The 25,053-nt window shown below is 36.3% G+C and overlaps 1 protein-coding gene across 6 annotated transcripts in view; it reads right to left on the minus strand.

Annotated features, from left to right (window-relative positions):
* The window catches only part of RABGAP1L (RAB GTPase activating protein 1 like), a 753,664-nt gene that overhangs the window by 274,343 nt on the left and 454,268 nt on the right, over window positions 1-25,053 (minus strand). For all 6 annotated transcript variants that reach the window (XM_053909255.1, XM_053909254.1, XM_053909257.1 and 3 more), the window contains 3 exons: window positions 22,952-23,026; window positions 3,619-3,744; window positions 1,150-1,293 (listed from right to left, as the gene is read on the minus strand). In XM_053909255.1, the coding sequence (XP_053765230.1) occupies window positions 1,150-1,293; window positions 3,619-3,744; window positions 22,952-23,026 (345 nt within the window). The remainder of the gene's footprint in view (window positions 1-1,149; window positions 1,294-3,618; window positions 3,745-22,951; window positions 23,027-25,053) is intronic.

A 25,053-nucleotide genomic window follows, 5' to 3' on the forward strand; every position in this document is an offset into this window, starting at 1 on the left:
CGGTTCCAGACACGATCGTGGTATCAAGCCCTGCACTGGGCTCTACACTGGGTGAGGGGCCTGCTTGAGTCTCTCTCACCCCTTCTCTTTGCCCCTCCCTGCTTCAAAAAAAAGGAGTAAATAAATTCTGCCACCAAAGGAAATAAAAACAATAAAATATATAAATACAGATACCTAAAATATTTTGCAAGCTAATTTTTGAAATATCCTGCCTGAAAACAAAATTATATGATGTAGAAACTTTAGAGTATCACTTCACTGTTACCTGGTAGGAGTGTCAAACATCATATACAATAGAAATATCTTATGAATTGAGGATTAAATTACTATATAATTAGAGGACAAACTGAGGGTTACCAAAGGGGAGGTCGACAGGGACATGGGTAAAATAGTTTATGGGGATTAAGGAGTGCACTTGTGATGAGCACTGGGTGTCTTTTTTTAATGTTTATTTTTGAGAGAGAGAGAGAGAGAGAGAGAGACAGAGACAGACATGGAGCAAGTGGGGGAGGGGTAGAGAGAGAGGGAGACACAGAATCTGAAACAGGCTCCAGGCTCTGAGCTGTCAGCACAGAGCCCAATACAAGGCTCGAACTCACAAACTGTGAGCCGAAGTCCAACGCTTAACCAACGGAGCCACCCAGGTGCCCCAAGCACTGGGTGCTGTTTGGAGTGCTGAATCACTATATTGTATACCTGAAACTAACATAACACTGTATGTTAACTATACTATACTGGCATTTAGAATAGAATAGAATAGAATAGAAAATTAAAATTAAATTAAAATTACTGTACAATTTTCATTTATATTCACTCTTGGAGTATAACTGCATTACTATTAGAAACACTTGATTTTAAATTTATTTAACTTTAAGGGTCCTTTATATTAGTAATATATTATTACACAAATAAAGGCTTATTATGAATTTTAATTGTATACATTTAATTATCTCATCTTACTTTGAAGAAATTATATATGCTTAAACATTTTCATTTCTCACAAGTAATAAAATTACAACTAAAATAGTCTTTACTAAAAATTCAAATAGAACTCTATGGTATTTATGGCTTAAAGTAAAAAAAAAATTGTAACCACTTTAGAAACTATTTTCTACTTTGGTTTAGGTATGAGAGATGGAGTTACTGTACCTCACAAAGCAGTAAGTCAATGATGTGGAAGACCATGCAGAGAGGGAACTTGGCAGTGAAAAGAGTGAGAAACCACTGGGACGCGTACATATGTGCTTCCAGGTGCAGATCACAAAAATGGGTATGCAGGTCTGGTAACTGCTCCTAAAAAGTCAAAGTGGAAAATTGAGGGGAAGGAAGACTGAGAAGCTTTATTTCCTACCACTACTATAATTTAGGACAAGCTTTCTATGACCACTCTCAATTTTTCGTGGCATCTGCTGAATTTTATGTAATTACACAGAAGCAGTGATAGGAGATGAGCACTGGGGACAGGATAATCAAGGAAAATAAAGGCAGACTTGTTATGAACAAATAACAAATATCACCTGTTGCTCACTTGACTGTTCTTGTTTCTTGGGACATGCTTGCTCTGACAGAACACCTGTAGTCTAATCAATGTCATCCCTCCAGAGTCAAGTCCAACACCCCATTCAGGGTTCAACGCCTAACTACCTAAGACAGAAATTTATCTTCTCTTTGGAGACCACTTAATATCAACATCATCTGGGATCTATGGTATTACTCCAGTAAATTTTTTCAGTATTGAGAAAAGCCCAAAACATAACCAAACTTTAAAACAATAGGTCTTTGACATTAAAAATGGCAAATTATAGAAACTGTGCAAGTGTATAATGTATGAAATTGGATGTCTCCTAAAAATGCCTTTATGTCACCCTGATCCCTTTTTTTTCCAATTTACTCAAGTAAATGCTTGTCAAAAGCATGAAAGGTAAAGTACAGAGTATTAGCCTAGCTATTCTTCTAACTGAAAGACAAAAGCAAAGATACGTAAAAGCCCACATTCATTTTGTTTTCATAAACAGATCACAAAAACAAAAAGAAAAGCCTAACTTCTTACATCAGATGCTTTTTGAAAAGCACCCAGATGTACCCATTAGGTACTTTAAATTGGGGTGTCCAAATGGTCACCACTGAAAGACGCTAACAGAAAAATGTGTCTGGTTTTCTTCACAGTACCACAAACATGCTCTTCTTTTATCAGTTATACTTATTTGACTCTTAAAGCTTTTAAGAATACGGACCTTAGAAAAAAAACATAAACTCCTGTAAAGAAAAGGTAAAGAAGTGAAAAGTCCCAAATATTTACTTGGAAGGATTAAATCTCTAAAAAAGAGTCTATTGCTTTTACTGTCCATAGTTACCAGATTCTTCTAAACAGTCTTTTTTCTCCTCAATGCCTGTACGCCATTGTGCTTACAGTTCATTTGACATCTTTCCCCCATTTCATTTCTTCCTAATGTTTAAGGTTTTCTACCCTCCCACATTCTTTTCTAGTAAAGTTGTCCTTAACTCCACTGCTAAGTCTCTCTCTTCCCTGTTTTAGTTTTTCGGTCTCCTACTGACCTCACCTCCCTCTTTAGACACCTACGGATCTCCTGACAGGTCATGCCAATGAGCTCCTACCAGTATCTCTGCTGCTGCATCCCCCTAACCTTCCTCCTTGATTACGTTACTTTTATCCAACACGGACTCAATCCATTCATGTATTTCCTTCACATTTTTCTTGGATTCCCAATACCCCATATAGAGAAAGCCATATAAACACACTGCACAGGGGCACCTGGGTGGCTTAGTGACTTGAGCATCAAACTTTGGCTCAGGTCATGATCTCACAGTTCATGAGTTCCAGCCCCACTGTGGGCTCACTGCTGTCAGCACAGAGTCTGCTTCAGATCCTCTGTCTCCCTCTTTCTCATTCTCTATCTCTCTCAATGTTTAATGTTAACGTTTAATAAATAAACATTAAAAAAACAGATATAAGATTTCCAACATCAGGTGGAATTTCAAACCTACTCAGTAATTCCTTTTACCAGCACTAGTCATTAACTTTGCTTTTGCTCACAATTTTTTTATAATGTCATATCTGACACAGATTAAATAATGTGTTGCTCTTAAATACAAATTTACACAGACATATTGTGAAACAGTAACAACACTGTTTGAGATCAGGACATTATATGAGAAAAAATTTTTAATACATCTCTACATTAAAATGTTTAAGTTTTTTATTCTCTTTCAATACCTTTCTGTCCCTTCAAAGAGTTCTGTACATGTGGACCTAAATATGTACGGTACTGGTGCTAATTAAGGTGGAGAAAGCTCTTACATATTTCAATCTTTATTCTGTTAACATCTTCATTTCTTTACAAATAATACTTGGGAATCTCTTCACTGACTTAACTCACTATATTAAAGTTGAATATTTAAAATAGAAGACTATTTTAAAAATGATCAAATGGTGAAATAAATATTAACACCAATGTAGATAGTGGTCAGAAACCAAATATGTCTACATTTTCTGTAGAAGTCCATTAAACCTCCATGAATCATTATTGTTCATCAATTTTATTACTTTTTCTGTACTTCAAACAACCACTGAGTGACAAAAGCCTAATTTTCACTTACCTGCATTAGTCTCTCCAACTGATAGAATTTACAGTGAAGATCTTCAAAGTTGTTTTTGTAGAGATCTCGCAAACCATAGTCATACATGATTTTCACCAAAACACAGAATGCTTGTTCCTCTGGCATCTATAGGAAAACAGATACATAGAGAACCTGACTGAGTGGCATGTGGCCAGAATGTCAGAAAAGTCCCTTCATGTTAGCAGTCCGCTGCATCAATGGCTAAAGGCCTCTACTCACGGTTCCTGAGTTCAAGCCCCGCATCGGGCTCCGTGCTGGCAGTGTGGAGCCTGCTTGGGATTCTTTCTCTCTGCCCTTCCCCTGCTCATGCTCTCTCTCTCAAAATAATAAATAAACTTTAAAAAAAATAGGTAATACACTCACATGATTCAAAAATCAAAATGATGCAAAAGTATGTAAAGGTAAAAGTCTTATTCCTCTCTATCTCCAAGTATAATAACTTCTGTACCCGCCCCCCCATCTCTTTGGCATAACCTTATAACTATGTTCAATAATTTCTCATGTATCCTGCTAGTATTTCTTTATGCAAATAAAAGAATCACACTTATTTTATTTCTTCCCTTATCTACATAGAAGATAACATTCTCTAAACATTACTATGCATCTTGCTTCCACAGCCCCCCCCAAACATATTCCCAAAAGAGGGACTGCTGGGTCAAAGGGTAAGTGCAATTTTAATTTTGATAGACAGGGAGAGGCTGCCTTCCCAGTCTTCTTGATACTGCTATTTTCTTTCTATATAAATAGTTTTTAGGAAAGAATGTTATGGACTTCCAACATTAAGAGTTAAATGACAAACTCTAATATACCCTTCCTAGAGGTATTTTTATCTGAACAGAAAATGAAATCTTAAACCCAAGAAACAAATCTCTACATCATGGTATCAATAAACTGAAGGGATTTAGAAAGAAACATATCCAATATTCTAGAAATTACATCAAGCCAACAGAAAAAGATTTTATCTTTAACTCACTGTCCTAAAATGTAACTGTTTATGTAAACATTTACTTGCAATGTCACTTCTTTGAAAATCTGACCTTGGCTGATTATGATATTTGACACCTTGTTAAATTAACTGCCTGCCTGAATAACTGAATCAAGTAGAATTCTATTTACCCACTTAGAAATGTAACTGTTTATTTAAATTCCTACACCAATTGGCCACTTCTATTTTCTACTTACAAACCATAAAATATGTAAATAGTTAAATAAAACCTAAAGTTAAGTACACTTAGTTGTTGTTATTTCAATTCTATAAATATTTACTTATTTCGTTTTTTTTTAAGCTTATTTATTCATTTTGAGAGAGAGAGAGAGAGCACGCGCACATGCAGGGAAGGGGCAGAGAGGGAGGGAGAGAAAGAATCCCAAGCAGGCTCCACACTGTCAGCTCAGAGCCCAATGTAGGGCTTGATCTCAGCCACCGTGAGATCATGACCTGAGCCAAAATCAAGAGTCAGACCTTAACCAACTAAGCCAGGCACTTCTACTTTTTTCTTTTTTATCTGAGTTGTTTGGGGCTTTGACCCCAGGTGTTCAAGTCAGCAAACATTTTTCAGCTTACACTCATTTAGATGCAAGTGCACTGTATTCTTCCCTCTTTTAACAATTCTGTTATTGAAGCCTCAAGTGACACTGACTTGCACATGCATGGTGTACCCCTCTTACCGCCAAGGTCTTAGCCTCTCCATCTTCCTCTTGGATCTTTCCTAAAATGGCCATACAAAAGTGCTCATGTAAGGCAATGGTAGCCAGCCCTAGAGAAACGAATTCACTTATAATCTCCCTCTAAGTGAATGATGTTTAGTTAAATAGTTGGTACCCTATAAAGGGAACAAGCCTTTATTTCCTTAGATGGGTAAAGCCATTAAAGTAAATGAAAGGTTTAAATGCCGTGTGGGATTCACACAGCCAGTCACTGAACATGAGAGACGTATGCAGTGTGCTAGGCCCTGCGCACACAGAAGTAATGGTATAGCATCTTCCCAAAGGACAACTAAATAGGCAATCTCTTTGACTTGGATATGGATACACCAATCCTGGGATAAACAACATCGCTACAGCTAGAGCACAAGCAAGGGGTGGGTATGAGCTCGACCAGGAAAAATTAGTCAGGAAAATGACAAATGAACATAAATCTTTACTTTGCTTTTAGGTATGGAGCTTAAATTCTCCCTCCCTCCGTCTATCTCCCTCATCTCTATCTCACTCTTGTCGGCTCTTTCCTCCCCACTCCCCATCCATTTCTCTCTCACACACAAACAATATATTTAATACATGTTCTTAAAAAGACAAAAGCCTTTATACGTTGGAGTTTGATCCCCCAAAATAAAGTGGCCCAATTCCAGTCCATAACCTTTATTTTAAAAAAAGAAAATCTGGGGCGCCTGGGTGGCTCAGTTGGTTGAGCCAACGACTTCGGCTCAGGTCACGATCTCGCGGTCTGTGAGTTCGAGCCCCGCGTCGGGCTCTGTGCTGACAGCTCAGAGCCTGGAGCCTGTTTCAGATTCTGTGTCTCCCTCTCTCTGACCCTCCCCCGTTCATGCTCTGTCTCTCTCTGGCTCAGAAATAAATAAACGTTAAAAAAAAAATTAAAAAAAAGAAAATCTCCATTTGGGGGAGTGGGGAGTCTTAGAGCTCTTGTCTTCCATGTCTAGCTTCAGGCAACAAAAATCAAGTTTTCGATTTCCAGTAGGTTCACATGCCACACAAAAATGGTAAATGAACCCTATAAAATACCAGCCCAGCTGGGGTAGAGTCAATACTGAAGATCAGCGAAGATGAAGGTCAGGCATAATAGGTTCTTACAGGATCTCAGATATCGTCTCATCATAAAACTGACTACAAATGAACGTTATGAAGTCAAAAAGGCTGTGAAACAAAATGAGTGAGAAAGTAATGTGAAACACGTATAATCCTTTGGAAAGTGAAAATGTAACCTTCTCTTTCTAGTTTAAACACTAAATGCAGTCTATTCAGCATGTCTAATTAAGCTTCCCTGGATATTTCTCTTTGCATCAGTAGTAGCAACCAGGGCAAGCAAATAAAACTTAGCAAAAAAATGTCAAAGATTTTAAAAATGAAAATAAAGATCTAAAAATATATAAAACAGACAACAAATGCTGACATTTAAACTGCAAAGGCTTGGGGCGCCTGGGTGGCGCAGTTGGTTAAGCGTCCGACTTCAGCTCAGGTCACGATCTCGCGGTCCATGAGTTCGAGCCCCGCGTCGGGCTCTGGGCTGATGGCTCGGAGCCTGGAGCCTGTTTCCGATTCTGTGTCTCCCTCTCTCTCTGCCCCTCCCCCGTTCATGCTCTGTCTCTCTCTGTCCCAAAAATAAATAAAAAACGTTGAAAAAAAAATTTTAAACTGCAAAGGCTTGTAATGATATTTTGTTTTTGAAGGATAAGATAATACACGTTTGAGGAAGATATACCTTAGAAAAGTGTCAGTATCAGGGAGTAAAAGCTGATCCTAGACTGGTGGTATTGTGAAATGTGAGAAGTCTGATAGGAAAATATAGTTTGGAAATTCTTTCTTTTTAAAGTTTTATCTAAGTAAAATCTACACCCCATGTGGAGCTCGAACTCACAACCCCGCGATCAAGAGTCACATGCTCTTCCAACTGAGCCAGTGAGGCACCCCCACAGTTTGGAAATTCTAAACAATAATCACTTACTGATGGCCACGAATGATTCCAACAATGGCACAAGATTTTACTTCTAAAATTAAATAATTTATTAGCACTGTCAATGCAAATAAACATAATACTAATAATTCTATTAACAAGTTGGGTAATAGGGGTCTTGCTAAAGCATTAGGAGTATTTGGCCATTATCCAGAACTCATCAAACAGCACAAAGTAAATGGACTGGAGTTGAGAAGTGCTGTGTAGCAGGGCAGCATTTGATAGTATTTCCATCATCCAGATGGAAATTACAAACAGACTCAGAGGTCAGATAACAGTACAATGCAGCAAAACAATGAGTAAGTGATTTTCAGTATTTACTACTTCTGGATTTTAAAACTTTATCTCATTGTAAGCTTAATCATTCCATTTTCTCCAGCTTTATTGAGATGCAATTGACATTGAACACTGTGTAATTTTCAAGTGTTCAAAGTGATGATTATATATAGATATGTTAAAAATATAACATATATATATATTTCTCAAAATGATGACCATCATAGATTAGTTAAAAGATCTGTCACCTCACATAGTTACAATTTTTTCGTGTAGTAAGTAACTTTTAAGATCTCTCTTAGCAACTTTCAAATATACAATACGGTATTTTCAACTACAGTCATCAAACTGTTAACCAGAACTTATTAATTTCATAACTTAAAGTTTGTACCATTTCACCACACTCACCCATTCTCCCCCCACCCCGTGGCAACTACCAATCTACTCTCTTTAATGACTTCAGCTTGTTTAGAGTCTACATATAATTGATGCACACTTATTTTCTTAGCATAATGCCCTTTAGGTCTACCCATGCTGTCACAAATGTCAGGATTTCCTTTTTTATGGGTGAATAGTATTCCATTATATGTATATGCCACATTATCTTTACCCATTCACCTGCTGATGGACATCTAGGTTGTTTCCATGTCTTGCCTATTGTAAATAGTGCTGCTATGAACATGGGGGTGCTAATATCACTTTAAGATGGTAATTTCATTCTTTCTGGACATATATTCAGAAGTGGAATTGCTGGATCATACGGTAGTTCTATTTTTAATATTCTGAAGAACGTCCATACTGTTTTCCATAGTAGCTTCACCAGTTTACATTCCCACCAAAGTGTACAAGGGTTCCCTTTTATCCACATCCTTGCCAATATTTGTTACCTCTGGTCTTTTTGATAATAGTTATTTTAACAGGTGTGAGACAATATCTCATTGTGTTTTTTATCTCCATGATGATTGGTGTTGTTGAGCACCTTTTCATATACCTGTTAGATTCTGAGTATCTTCTTTGGAAAAAATGTCTATTCAGGTCATCTGCCCATTTTTTCATTGGGTGATCTGCCCCCTCCCCTCCCCGAGTTATAGTTCTTCATATGTTTTGGATATTAACCCTTATCAGATATGTGGTTTGCAAATATTTTTTCCCATTGTGTAGGCTGCCCTTTCATTTTGCGGATGTTTCTTTTGCCATGAAGATGTAGTCCCACTTGTTAATCTTTGCTTTTGCTGTCTGTGCTTTTGATGTCCTATCCAAAGAATCACTGTCAAGACCAAAGTCAAAAAGATTTTTATCTATGTTTACCTCTAGGTGGTTTCAGGTTTCAGGTCTTACATTTAAATACTTAATCCGTTTTAATTTTTATGAGATGTAAGACAGGGGTGCAGTTTCATTCTTTTGCATATGGTGTCCAGTTTTCCTAACACCATTACTAAAGAAACTACCCTTTCCCCATTAAATATGCCTAGCTTCTTTGTCAAATTATTAGTTGGCTATATATGCATAGCTTTATTTCTGGGCTCTCAATTCTGTTTCATTGGTCTACAGAACAATTTTTATGTCAGTATCATACTGATTACTATAGTTTTGTAGGAGATACTGATATGTCAGTATCATTTGATTACTATAGTTTAAAATCAGAAAAGTGTGATGCCTCCACCTTTGCTCTTCTTTCTCAGGACTGTTTTGGCATTCAGGGTCTTCTATGTTTCCACACAACATTTTAGATTGTTTTTTCTAATTATGAAAAACTGTCATTGGGATTTTTAAGTTTTTAAAATTAAAAAAAACTAATTTTAGAGAGCACAAGTGGGGGAAAGGTGCAAAGGGTGGGGGGGGCGGGGAGAAAGGGAGAGAGAAAGAATCTTACACAGGTTCCATGCTCAGCATGGAGCCTGACCTGGGGCTCGATCCCACAACCCTGGGATCATGACCTGATCCAAAATCAAGAGCCAGATGCTCAACCTACAGAGCCACTCAGGCACCCTTGTCATTGTGATTTTAATAGGGATTGCATTGAATCTGTAGATGACTTTGGTTATTACCAATTCTTCTGATCCATGAGAAGGAGTATGTTTCCATTTATGTCTTCTTCAATTTCTTTCATCTATGTTTTATAGTTTTCAGTGTACAGTAATTCACCTCCTTAAATTTATTACTAAATATTTAACTTTTTGATACTACTGTAAATAGGATTATTTTATTTCTTTTCCAGATAGTTCATTGTTAAGTATATAGAAACATAACTGAAGTTTGTATGTTGATTTCATATCCTGCAACTGTAATGAATTTGCTGATTAGTTCTAACAGTTTTTTTGGTGAAGTCTTTAGGGTTTTCTATACATAAGATCATGTCATCTTCAAAGAAAGACTTTCATTTTTTTCCTTTCTGATTTGGATATCTATGATTTCTTGTTCTTGCCTGACTGCTCTGGCTAGCATATCCACTACTATGTGGAATATGAGTGGTGAGAGTGGTCTCCCTTGTCTTATTCATAGTCAAGAAAAAGCTTTATTTTTCTTTGTTTCAGTGGGGATATAACTGACACATAACATTATATTAGTTTCAGGTATGTAACATAATATGTAACATAATAGTTCAATATCTGTACATAATTGAAATGATCACAAGTCTAGTTAACATCTATCACCATAGATGTTCAATGATTTTTCTTGCAATGAGAACTTTTAAGATTTAATCTCAGCATTATACAGATGCCTGGGCTGGTCAGTTGGTTAAGCCTCCCAACTTCGACTCAGGTTGTGATCTCACAGTTAGTGCATTTGAGCCCCGCGTCAGGCTCTGTGCTGACAGCTCAGAGCCTAGAGCTTGGAGCCTGCTTCGGATTCTATGTCTCCCTCTCTCTCTGCCTCTCCCCTGCTCATGCTCTCTCTCTCTCAAAAATAAATAAACATTAAAAAATTTTATTTAAAAGAAAAGATTTAATCTCTTAGCATTTTTCAAATGTGCAAAGCAGTATTATTAACTATAGTCACTACGCTGTACATTACATCCCTATGACTTACTTACTTAATAACTGGAAGTTTGTACCTTTTGACCTCCCCCTCACCCATTTCGCGTACCCCTAACCCCCCACTTTTGGCAACTATTTGTTTTCTCTATTTATGAACTTTTTTTGGTAAGATTCTACATGTAAGTGAGATCATATAATATTTGTGTTTCTCTGTTTATTTTATTTAGCATAATGCACATACATATATGAGACACATTTTCTTTATCCACTCATCCATCCATGGCCACTTAGCCTGCTTCAATACCTTGGCTATTATTGTAAGTAATGCTACAATGACCATAGGGGTGCATATATCTTTTGGCTTCAGTGTTTTTATATTCTTTGGATAAATACCCAGAACTTGAACTGTTAGGTCATACGGTAGTTATATTTTAATTTTTTGAAGAATCTCTATACTATCTTCATAGCAGCTGCACCAATTTACATTCCCACCAATAGTACATAAAGGTTCCCTTTTCTCTACATCTTTGCCAATACTTGTTACTTTTTGTCTTTTTGATAATAGCCATTGTCCTATATATATGTATATATATATATATATGTATATATACACACATATATACGTATATATATACACATATGTATACACACGTATAAATGTATACACACGTATATATACACACGTATATATACACACGTATATACGTGTATATATACACATATATACACGTGTATATACACGTATATACACACACATATATACGTGTATATATATGCATATATATGTGTCTATATATATAAGGTGTATATGTACATATATAAGGTGTGTATATACATATATATATATACACACACATATATATGTGTATATATAAGGTGTGTATATACATATATATATACACACACATATATATGTGTATATATAAGGTGATATTTCATTGTGGTTTTGATTTGCATTTCCCTGAGGATTGGTGATGTTGAGCACCTTTTATTGTAGCTCTTGGTCATCTGTATATCTAAAGGGAAAACTTTCAACCTTTCACCATTGAGTATGATGTTACTGGTTTGTCATATATGGCATTAATTATGTTGAGGTACATTCTATACCCAATTTGTTGAGAATTTTTATCATGAATGGATGTTGAATTTTGTCAAATTCTTTTTCTCCATCTATTGAGATGATCATACAATTTTTATCTTTCATTCTACTAATGTGATATATCACATTTATGATTTGCATATGAACCATCCTTGCATTTCAGGGATGAATCCCACTTGCTTGTGGTGTATGATCCTTCTAATGTGATGTTCAATTCAGTTTGCTAGTATTTTGTTGAGAATTTCTGCATGTATATTCATCAAGAGTATACTGTCTTACAGTTTTCTTTTTTTGTAGTGTCCTTAATATGGTTTTGGTGTCAGGGTAATGCTTGCCTTGTAAAACGAATTTGGGAGTTTTCCATTCTCAACTTTTTGGAAGAGTTTGAGAAGGACTGGTATTAATGGTTCTTTTAAAGTGTTGGTAGACTCTACCAGTGAAACCATCTGGTCCTGGACTTTTATTTGTTGGAGGATTTTTGATGACTGATTCAATCTCCTCTTACTCATTATTGGTGTATTCAGATTTTCTATCTCTTCAGTCTTCATTGGCTGTTTTTAGGAATTTATCCATTTTTTTCTAGGTTGTCAAATTTGTGGGAGCATACTTACTCATAGTAATCTCATAATACTATGTATTTCTCTGGTATCGGTTGTAATGTCTTTTCTTTCACTTATAATTTCATTTATATGAGTCTTCTTTCTTTTTTATTTGGTTAGTCTAGCTAAATGTCTGTCAATTTTGTTTACATTTTCAAAGTACCAACTATTAGTTTTGTTAATATTTTCTATTGCTTTTCTATTCTCGATTTCATTTGTTTCTGTTGCAGTCTGTATTATTTTCTTCCTTCTACTAATTTGGGGCTTAGCTTGTTCTTATTCTAGCTCCTTGAGGTATAAAGTTAGGTTATTTGAGATATGACTATTTCCTTGATGTATGCATCTATCACTATAAACTTCCCTCTAAAGCTGCTTTTACTGCATCCTGTAAGTTTTGGTATTTAGTGTTGCCATTTTCATTTCTCTGAAGATCTTTTTTTAATGTTTTACTTATTTTTGAGAAGACAGAGCATGAGCAGGGGAGGGCAGAAAGAGGGGCGGGGAGAGAATTTGAAGCAAGCTCCAGGCTCTGAGGTCGATGTGGGGCTTGAACTCACGAACTGTGAGATCATGACCTGAGTGGAAGTCAGACACTTAACCGACTGAGCCACCCAGGTGCCCCTCTCTCAAGGTAGTTTTTAACTTCCCTGATGATTTCTTCTTTGAATCACTGTATGTTCAGGAGCGTGTGGTTTAATTTCTGCATATTCACGAATTTTCCAACTCTTCTCCTGTTACTGATTTCTAGTTTCATACCATTGTGATGGTAAAAGCTACCTTATACAGGTCTTATATTCATAAATTTCTTGAGATTCTTTTCCATGACCTAACATATGATCTATCCTAGAAAATGTTCCATGAGTGCTTGAGAAGAATGTGTATCCTGCTGGTGTTGGGTGGAATGTTTTGTATATGTCTGTTTAGTCCATTTAGTCTATAGTGCTGTTCAAATCTGCTGTTTCCTTATTGGTTTTCTGCCTAGATGATCCATTGTTGACAGTGAGGTTTTAAAGTCCCCAAATATTACAGTTGTTATTTATTTCTCCTTTTAGTTCTGTTTGTATCTGCTTTATATATTAGGTGTGCCAATGTGGGTGAATACATGTTTTTAATTGTCATATCTTCTTGACGGCATTTTTATCATTATATGGTGACTTTGTCTCTTTTGACCTTTTTTAGCTTCAAGTCTATTTTGTCCAATGTAAGTATAGCTACCTCTGCTTTCTTTGGGTTACAATTTGCTTGAAATACGTTTTTTTCTCCTTTTACTCTCAGTCTGTATGTGTCCTTAAGACTAAAGTGAGTCTCTTATAGACAACATATTATTGGGTCTTGTTTTCTTTTTCCAATCAGCTATTCTATATCTTTTGATTGGAGAATTTATCCATTTATGTTTAAAGTCATTATTAATAGATAACAGCTCACTATTGACATTGTGTTAACTGTGTTCTGACTTTTTTTGTGGGTTGTTTCTTGCTTTCTCTTTTGCTGTCTTCCTTTATGATTTAATGGCTTCCTGTGACAGTATGCTTTCTCTTCTTTTCTCTTTAGTGAATCTACTGTCAATTTTGCTTTGTGGCTACCATGAAACTTACATAAAATAGCCTATAGTTATAACATCCTATTTCAGGCTTAGGAAAACTCAACTTTGATAGTATACAGAAATGGGATACTATTACTTCTCCCCCCCACCTCACACTTTAGGTTATTGATGTTAGAATATACATCTTTTTTATATTGTATAGAAAAAAATTATTGCGGTTATGGTTATTTTTAATATATTTATTTTTTTAACTTTACACAAGAGTTGTAAGTAAATTATGCACTACCACTATATATTACACAAACTGACTTTGACTACATATTTACCATTACCAGTGAATTTTACACATTCATATGCTTTCACAATGTTAATGAGCATCCCTTTTATTTCAGCTTGATAAATGCCCTTCAGAGTTTATTTTAAGAGAGGTCCAGTGATGATGAACTCCCTCGGCTTTTGGCTGTTTGGAGAAATCTTTATCTCTCCTTCATTTCTGAAGGTTAGCTTTGCCAGGTATGATATACTTTTTCTCTCAATACATCTTTGAATATATCGTCCCACTCTTTCCTGGCCTACAGTGTTTCTGCTGAGATACTAAATAGTTATATGGAGAGTTCACTTATATGTGGTGAGTAGCTTTCTTCTTGTTGTCCTCAAAATTCTCTTTGATTTTTGACAACTTAATTATAATGTGTTTTGGTGTAACCCTGTTCAGATTATAACCATTAGGGGTCTCCTGGGCATCATAAATCTGGAAGTCCTTTTCTATCCCCAAGTTTGGGAGGTGTATAGCCATTGTTGCTTTAAATGGACTTTCTTTCCTTGTTTCACTTCCTTCTGGGATTCCCATAATGCATATATTACTTCATGTGATGGTGTCCCATAAGTTCTGTAGGCTTTCTTCACTTTTTTTCATTTTTTTCTTTTTGCTCCTCTGATGTGACAGTTCAAATGACTTATATTCTAGTTCACGGATTCCTTCTTACATTTGGTTGAGTCTGTTGTGGTTGTCTATTAAAGTCTTCAGTTCAATCATTGTAGTCTTCAGCTCTAGAATCTGTATTGTGATGGTTTCTATTTCTTTCTTGACTTCATTTTGTTTTCCTAACTTCATTCAGTTATCTGTGTGTTCTTGTAGCTCACTGAACTTTGAAAGGATTATTCTGAATGCTTTATTAGACATTTCATAGACCTCCATTTCTTTATAGTTACTTGAGCTTTATTAGTTTCCTTTGGTAGTGTCATGTTTACCTGATTCTTCATGATCTATGATTCCTTATGTTCTTATCTGCACACTTGATTAAGTGGTCTCCTCTTCCACACATTACAGGTTTGCTTTGGCATGAAAAGACCTTCACCAGTTAGCTCAGCTTAAGTACTAATGGGTTAGTTAGTAGCATCTGTGGGAAAGCAGGGCGTGCTATCAGAGACCAGTTGAGTGAGGCCACTGCTCATGCTCTGAGATCTGGGGGGGATGGTACTGGCTAGGCTACACAGTTGGGTGAGCCTGCTGGCTGTGCTAAACATTCAAGACCAGTGGGTGGGCTCACAGATTGGGTGGGGCTGCTGGCAATGCTCCATGGTCAGGTGAGGCCACTAGCTTGGTTCTGCAATCACTTTTAGATGAACACGGTCAGAGGCCACGTTCCCTGGCAGGGTGGTGCCACTGGTTGGACTCCCCAGTTAGGCAGAGTTATGGGTTGACCTCTGAAATAGCCCCTGGTCAAGTGGGGTCTCAGGTTGTCCTGCCTGACCAGATGGTGATGCTGGCTGGCCTTTGTGTTCAGGTGGGGCCATGGGGTGTATCTCAAAGTTGTGCAGGACCATAGGCTTGGCTTCACAACCAGGCAAGCCACTGACTGTGCTCTGCTGTTGGATAGAGTAACTGCCTGGGCTCTCTGGTCAAGAGGGGTTTCCAGCTATTATCCCACAGATGAGTGAGGCTAGAGACTGTGTTCTGTGCTCAGGTGAAATTACTGTCCAGGTTTCCTAACTAGGTGAGGCTGCAGGCTGTATTCAGCAATTGGGTAGGAGTGTAGCCTGGGCAAGACTGTAGGCTGGGCACTCTGGCTTGGTGGTTCTGTAGACTAGGTTTTGAGTCTGCCCAGGGTCACTGTTATGCAGGGCCAGAGGCTATGATCAAGAGTTGGGCATGGCTTCTGACTTGGGTCTCTGTCTGAGCAGGGCTATAACATGGAATCTACAGTAGCTTGGATTCTCTGGTCAGGACTGGAGGCTAAGCTCAGCAACTGGGTGGGGCTATGAATTTCCTTCCCTGTGAGCAAAGCAGTAGAACACGTTCCATGGCCAGTCTGGCCCATTGACTAGGGATCCAAATCAGGCAGAACTGCCAACCAATATACGTTTTTTTAAAAATATTAAGAATCTGGAGCATGGGGATCTCTAATATTGAATACCCATCTTTGCTATATACATACAGGATCTCTGTCGTAAAATCAGTGCTGTTTTATTGGGGAAAGGAGGAAATAAGTATTAACATCTTATAATTTAAGATATCAAAATATCATCCATGGCTCTATGAAATACAAAACTAAGGACCTGACTCACATGTGTAATCTGAGAATCAATCATGATGTAATCATTGTTTGGTAACAAATGTTGATAAGTATCTGCCATCTGTACTAACACTGAATGGAGACAGTCTCTAAGCTTCGTTGCTTCTTTCTGCAATGAACCATAAAACAAAGCAGGTCTAAGTACTTCAAAAGTTTTTAAGGCTCACCTGATGTAAGATACATCAACATATGTTTCAAAGTAAAATTATATGTTAATATAAAATAATCCCCTTATTTAGGATAAAACTAAATTTTCTGTTATCCATGATGGTGTTTCATATATTTTTGTAATAAATCTATGTTTTTCCGTGAAGGCAATGAAAATTCCACTAATTCTTAGTTTTCTTCAACAAAGAAAGATGCTAGTGACAACTCTGAAAATCATGAGCTCGTGAGTGTTCATTTTCTGTTTACAAATTGGAAAGCAAATAAAACGAAAACTTCTAGCTGTTCATTTTCCTTTTAAATCAAATACATGCTAAAATATATTTAAATTAAATGTCTATTTATAAGCCATAAAACATATTGTACAACATACTAGTTTGCTGTGTACAATCGATTTAAGCTAGTGGGACAAGGGTCCAAAAGAAAAGGCAGAGTAAATAATTACCAATTTTAGAAAAAAATAGCAACAAATAGTATTATTAGAGGCATTCGTTCATGACTCCATCTGATCCTCATAAAAATTCTGTAAGGTGTGTATTATTTTTACATGTTAAATATTAACTAGTGAAGTTCAGAGAAGTTAAGTGATTTTCCAATAACTACACATCTATTAAGTAAAGCCTGGATTTAATTCCATGGTTGCATGCTTTTTTTGTGCCAGATACAAAATAAGACCCTTTTCATTAATAATATAAAGTATTCAATATTCATAAAAATCCTAGAAGAATGATAATATTACTTTCATTTTATAAATGAAGAAGCTGAAGCTCAGAGAGTTTAGGAAACTTGAAAGGTATTAAACCACAATTCAAATGTATAGTTGTGCCTTTCATTATCCATGAAAGAGTTCAGCTTTGAAAGGGCAGAGAAACCAAAGACAGTAGTTAATGGGAAGATCAAGAGACTGTTTTTTAAAGGTAAGATGTCTTGAGTGTATTTACGCACATGGAGATGTTGTGAAATGGCTCAAAAGAAGTGAAGCAAGAATTAACTTGGAACAGAAAAATTTCTTGGAAATTAAGGGAAAAAAATGATTTAGGAGTACAGGACTTATTAAAAAATACAGCTCATTAAAAATTTCAGCTACTCTAAGTCAAGGTTACGTCACATGTAGCAGAATGCTGAATAATATAATGGCACATGTACTTTTACTTACATATACATATAAAGACACTAGGAAGTCAGTATCTTCCATCTTGGGTTCTGCGGAAATATTTTAATAAAACTAAGAAGTAGCTCTGCTTCTCATTTCTTAAGTCCACTGGTTAAATCTTATCTTAAACCTATCTTTTTGGGGAGTTGCATTAAAGGATTTGTAACTTGTAATTTTTAAACCTTATTTCATTTTTAAATATAACCCACAAAAATGCATAAAAGTTAAATGCATGCTTTAATAAATAATTTGATCATAAAGTGAAACCAAATAATTATAAAGACAAATGTAACCACCACCCAGGTTAAGATAGAGTACTGTCAGTACTCTTGAAGATCCTGGTATGTCACTTCCCAATAATGACTCCTCATTTGTCAAGAAATCACTATCCTGGGTTACCTGGGTGGCTGGCTCAGTCAGTTAAGCATTGACTCAGTTTGGGCTCAGGTCATGATCTCACGGTTTGAGATCACAAAGTCTGACAGCATGGCGCCTGACTAAGATTCTCTCTCTCCCTTTCTATCTGCCCCTCCCTGGGCTCGCAAGTGCTCTCTTTCTCTCTCAAAAATGAATGAATGAATGAATGAATAAATAAATAAATAAGAAATCACTATTCTGACTTTATCAGTAATCACTTCATTGGTGTTATTTATATTTTCCACCTACGTAGCATCCTAAAAATAGACTTCAGTTTTGTCTGCTATGACCTTTCCACTAAAGGGAAACATAACAAATGATACCAAGTATACTCTTCTTTCTTACTAAACCTTATGTTTGTATGACTCATTCACATTAATTTAGGTAGTGTAAAACATTCATTTCACTGTTATATAGTGTTCTAGTAAATATATCACAATTTTTCCATTTTAATGTCTAATTACAATTCTAGTATTAGACACTCTAACAGCGGACATTTGAGGTGTTTGTTATAAACACTGATCTGAGGACAATTCTAACACACAATTTTGGTGTACATGTGCATAAGTTTGACTAAAATATATATTTAGGAGTGGAATTGCTGGGTATGCATATCTTTGTCAGACAAAACCTTTGGTTTCTGAAGGAATTGTGCCCAGTCATGGTTTTTTTTTTTTTTTTAATTCAATAGTTTTAAACATTCTGGATTATCCAAAAATAATCCTTTCTGTAGTTGGAAAGCCTCCATGCTTGCCAATAATAGTATATATACGCTAATTTAACCTTAAAAAGGAACATGATTTTCTGAAGGTCTAAAAAAAAATGTATGTTCAATGAAAAAAAAATTTTAAACTTCTTGACAAGAAGTATGGTAGTAAAACATATTGGGTTAAAAATTATTTAAAATAGTTTATATGATATTTAGAATGAAATATATACAAGAATATCATTTATCATATTTCCAAATAAGCAATGACTAATACTATAATGATGATATCACTGATTATTATTGCATATTTAACATCAAAGGCACATGAACACTATAATGGTTACAAGCAATCTGTGCCATAATATTCTTCTCCAACTGTAAATGATAAATTCCTTGTAATTCTATCAATAGATATACTAGCATCTACTGTGACAGACAATTCTTTGGCTTAAAATACTACAAGTTGCAAAGCTATTATCAAAGCATCTGGAAATTTCTAAGTATCAAGAAAGAGAAATTAATTATTTCCTAAAATTACTTAGACAATGGAAAACCTTAAAAATTCTAAATAAATAAAAAACGTTGAAAAAAAAATTAAAAAATAAATAAATAAAAAACGTTGAAAAAAAATTAAAAAAAAAATTCTAACCTTTTGTTTTTGAACATATTTTCATTTTTGATCTTCCCTTCCTCTTAGGCAGTGACTGTGAAATATAAATGACCATGGGGGAGGAAAAGACAGTATCCGAAAAGAAGCAGATTCTGACAATGATTAATATGGAGCTGCCAAAGGATGTCTGGCAGCATAAAGAAGCAAATGCTTATGTAACTGATAAAAAATTAGTTAGTAGCAAATAACATATCTCCCTGGAACCTGAGATAGCGTATTTGATGAATTGTTTAAGCTAGCCTTTATTCTTCTACCTGCTCATGCCACAGAGGCAAAAATATGAAAAAGAAAAAAATTACAGGTGATTTCTCTTATTAGAGTTGGTTAATGGATGAATTGGTCATTTAATGGAATATGCTGATTAAAAGAATTATTGCATACACTCTCAATTAAAAACTACAATAATATGTTTCTCATTAACACTATGCTGCATACCAGTGACCATTTCTTCAAAGATTCTGTAGGTATTTCTGTATTTCCAGTTATTTTTATAAGCAATGGCAACAACTGCATAATTGTTATTATACAAAGTGTGAGAAACTAGACTGAATTTCTAGCCATCTTGTGATACAGCTTGAAAGCAACTTTGTGAGTATGTTTAGAATGCAAGCTTGCCACGTGACCCTTCTAAGATGAGGGTAGATAATGTAGGAAAAAAATTCTAGGTTTTGAGCTTTCTAGTTATTTGGGTCACTATCTCTTTTTCTCATGGTAAGGTATTTCCAAATAAATATGAACTTATATTTAATTAACCCTCTGTTAAATGTGAGAACAGATTTCTCAGAAAGATGTTCTTCTCAGTGAAGTTTAATCAATATACTGTAACGTGTTTAATAGGACTACAGGTCTAAAATGCTAAACTATGATATACGCAAAGATTACTTTGTAGAAGACAAAGTTTCACCACCCGTGGCTTCAGCTTTAGCTTCTCATCAGAGTGATTATAAAGGCTCCTTTTAGAAGAAAAGGGATTCTGGGGCACCTAGGTGGCTCACTCAGTTGGGCGTCTGACTTTTGATTTTGGCTCAGGTCATGATCTCATGGTCATGGGATTGGGCCCTGCACTGGGCTCTGTGCTGATAGCACAGAGCTTGCTTGGGATTCTCTCTCTCCCTCTCTCTCTGCCCCTCCCCTGCTGGCTCTCTCTCACGCTCTTTTGCTCTCTCACAAAATAGATAAACAAACGTTAAAAAAAAAAAAAACATTTAGAAGAAATGGGATTCTGAACCTTGGTGAAGACATCAATGTCACTGCCTACAACAGCCTCTTGTGTTAGAGAGCTATTTTAGACACTAGGTAGGTTTTGTAGCAGAACAAGGGCCCTGGGAATTTGTGGCCATGAAGTGCTTGATTATCACAGAGAATACCAAGAAGATGGGCCATGGAGAAATCAAAGAAAGAGGATAACAAGGAAAAGATCAAGAAGGCCACAAACAGATGATAATGCAATGGAGGAAGATATCAAACTCAAAGTTAAATAAAGTGATTTATTACAATACATCATTGTCATCATTAGAATCAAGTTATCAGAATCAGGACCACGAATCTACTATAATCGCTCTTCGTGTCCAGAATGCAAACGTAAAAGAAATGCTTGTTTGTGTTTTAAACTTGCTGGACCTCTTTGCCACATGTGACGGCACTGCTTCTTCCTTCCTGAAAATCAGAAATCCGCCAAGAATTCCTCCTCCTCATCAATCCTTTCAATATCTGGAATTCAGTTCTTGGGCTCTATACTGTTTTACTCTATTTTTCTTAGATGATCTCATCTACTCTCATGATTTCAGCAGTGATTTTCCCCCCAGCATCAGTCTCCAGCATCCAACTGGTTGGCGGACAGCTTCACTCAGATGTCCCCAAAATATCCCAAACCCAAAGAATTCAAAACAAAATTCATCATCAACTCCTAATCATTTTTCTCCGTTCAATCTCAATGGATGTTATTTTCTTTCTCAGCTAAAAATCCAAGTAATTCAGTCACCAAAGCTAGAAAATTAGACATATTACTTTTGACTCTTCCTTTGTTAATCCTTCCGTAAAACTTAACCAATTTGCCTCCTGCATGCTTCTTATTCTGCTTCTTTTTCTCTGGCTCTCAACATCTCTCATTTAGACTGATATTTCCTAACTGGTCTCTCTGCTCCTGCTTGCTCCCTTCAATTACCCTCTACAAGGTATAAGAAGAATTTATCTGAAATGAACATCTCACTATCTTTCCCTTGTTTCAAACTGATCAATGGCACCTCCTTACCTTTAGAATAAAGCCCACATTTCTTGACATGATTAGAGTCTTTATAATTTGGTCCCTGCCCATCTTTTTATTTAAAAAAATTTTTTTAATGTTTATTTGAGAGAGAGAGAGAGAGAGAGAGAGAGAGAGAGAGAGAGGAGGGAGGGCAGACAGACAGAGACACAGAATCCAAAGCAGGCTCCAGGCTCTGAGCTGTCAGCACAGAGCCCAACACAGGGCTCAAATTCACAAACTGTGAGATCATGACCTGAGCTGAAGTCAGGCACTTAACCGACTGAGCCACCCAGGTACCCCTGGTCCCTGCCCATCTAACCATTTTACCTCATACCTCTTCCTAGCATAAATTTTCCGACAGTAACTGAACAAAAACTGTAATTTCATATTGTTCCCTTTATATGCTGTGCCCTTATGTGTTTCCATGCATTTGTTCATGTTCGTGTTTAGCTATCTCTACTCCCCCCCCCCGCCCCACCTTTCCCAACCTAAATTATTTATGTCTTGGCAAGGTTACCATCTCCTCCAGAAAGTCTTTCCTGAAAGTTCTGGCAGAGCTGGGTTGGGTAATTCTCCTTTCTGTGCTCTTACTCTGTGTATTGCTTTTACTTAGCATACTATAAGGTCTTTAGTGACCGTCAGAAAAATCCATAAAGACACATAAAAAGAATAAGTATGTGCCTATAGTACTGGTGTCCCACCCTGAACTATGAGGCCTTCCAGAACACAAATAATAAATTATTCATATTTGTAACTGCACCTCCTAGCCCAGCACTGACAGACCGATGATCAATAAGTGTTCTGTTAAATGAAGGTGACTGAAAGGAAAGAGAGTATACAAAAATAAACTGCAGAAAAGAGAAGACTTCCTTGCCATATTCCTTCATAATGGTCCTAGTCCTGCTCATATTTGAGCAGTTACACTGACTTCTTTATTTCTAGAGGGTTCTCTTTAAAAATAACTCCAAATAAGCAATTTATTACCTTCTTGCTAGCAATATTAATTCAATTGAGAAACCGTCCTGTACTTGACATCAGATCTCTTACTTTATCACCAAAGGTACATTTTAAAAAAGATATGCCATGTGTAATCTCCATCAGATAAATGGAAAATGGGAAGGAAGAAGAAAACCAAGTAGAAAATAAAATAAACTTGGAAGCACCATGCCATTTATCACATGGAAAATTACTTACATGCAGCAGCAATACAGCAGCAAGAAAGGACTGTCCCTGACAGTACCCAATGTCTTCATCGTAGACAGAGTAGGCCTAGAGAAAAGACGCAGAGAAAGAAATACTGTAAATATTCACAGATTTTAATGTACGTTAACATCAGGCTACTACTTGAACTTGTCCCTAGGCTGTGCACCACAATTGCAACTTAAATGTGTGAATCATTAGCACAGTGGGATCCTCAAAGATGCTATATAGTTTCTAAAGCAATTCTAAATGCCCCATTATCTCCAGGTTCATCTTCAGAATTTGGAATAAAGAGATATTCAGAACACCTACTTTTCAAAGATCCATTATGGTTTATAGTCAGGCAAATGAGACCATGGAAGGCAGGAGCAAAGGGTAGAAGAGGGTGGGTAGGTTCTAGAGTAGTTGTGGAGTTCTAATGCAAAAACAAATATACCGATGGTGCTGTCTGAATCCTGGATATGTATCCCATCCCATGTATCCCATCTATGTGTTGTGCTTCGTTTTAGTGAGGGGATTTCTATTTAATGCATTTAATACAATGCATTATGATTCTGTAAGTCTAAAAACTGTCTCTGTCCAGGGCAGTGATTATCAAAGATTACTAGGAAGAGTCACCACTGGGAGGAGGGGAAGTGTAGTAGCTCCCATATGCCAAAGTAGTTAAAGTACCGGATCTGAAACATTTTTTAATTAAAAAAACAAAAGAAAACAACTTTCTTGAAATAGAGTTTGTATTCAGTGAAAAGCATACATTAGTCACACAATTCCTTGAACTGGGTCACTTATGTAACCCCATTATTAAAGAATATTTCCATCATTCCATAACATCCCTCATGCCTCTTTGCAGTCAAACCACCTCCCCTAGGCAACCCCTGATCTGGTTTTTCTCACAACATATTATTAGCTTTGATTTTTTTAAACACTCTCATGCAAATGTAATCATTTAATATAAACTCTTTCGTGTCTGGCTTCTTTTACTCAGTATAATGTTTCTGAGATTCTTCCATGTGGTTGTGTACATTAGCAGGCCATTCCTCTTCATTGATGAGTACTATTCTACTGTGTAAACATACCACAATCTGTTTATCCGTTCTCTCACTGATGAACATTTGGGCTTCTTTGTTTTTGGTTAGTAAGAATAAAGCTGCTATCTATACACAAGGGTTTTTCATGGATATAGATTTTCATTCTCTTTAGGTAAATACCTAGGGGTGGAAGTTCAAGGTTGAAATGACAAGTGTCTGTTTAACTTGTTTATAACAAGTTGCCAAAGTGTCTGCCCAAGTGGTTGTCACTCAGTTTTCACACCCACACCAGCAAACTATGAATATTTAATGCTTCACGTCCTTGTCAATACTTGATACTGCCAGTCTCTTTCTCTTTATTAATTCCTATGGTTTTAATTCGCATTTCCCCGATGGCTAAAGATGTAGGGTGTACCATCACATGCTTTTAGGCAACTGATATATATTCTTTTGTGACACTCTCTTCAAGCTCTTGCTCACTTGTTTCATTAGGTTGTTTGTCTTATTACTGTTGATTCATGGGAATTCTTGATACATTCTGTTTACGAGTCACTGCCAGACACATGTGTTACCAATATTTTCCCCTAGTCTGTGCCCTGCCTTTTTCACCCTCCTAATGATGTCTTTTGAAGTACTATTGTTCTCTCTTAACCTTCTTCTGCTAATGATGATATTATCACACTCTCTTCTAATGAGAGAAAAATTGGATCATGGAAACATTACCTAATGAATCTGAAAGGAGCTTTTTCTTCATTATCACCAATTTCCAGAGCTCTGCCTAATTTTAAGAATTGAAAGATGCATTAGCATCCTTTTACTTATTTAATTTTCTTTGATTTATACAGTTATAGTTCTGATTGCTTAATTTTTACTTTTATCCAGAGCTCATGGGTGTGTGTATTAGGGACTGGAAGAAGGATTACAGAGAGAAAAGAAAAAGGAACAAAAAAGGAAGAAAGAGGGAAAAGGTTCTAATTCTATCCCAATTTGGAGCGTTGCTGATGGTGCTCTGTCACTTCCTTTTTCATGAACAAGGAACAAGGAACTCTGGGCTTTGTTGATGAGACA

This window comes from Panthera pardus, unplaced genomic scaffold (genome assembly GCF_024362965.1).
Source record: "Panthera pardus isolate Hobbes unplaced genomic scaffold, ASM2436296v1 HiC_scaffold_21, whole genome shotgun sequence".
Taxonomy (NCBI): Eukaryota; Metazoa; Chordata; class Mammalia; order Carnivora; family Felidae; genus Panthera; species Panthera pardus.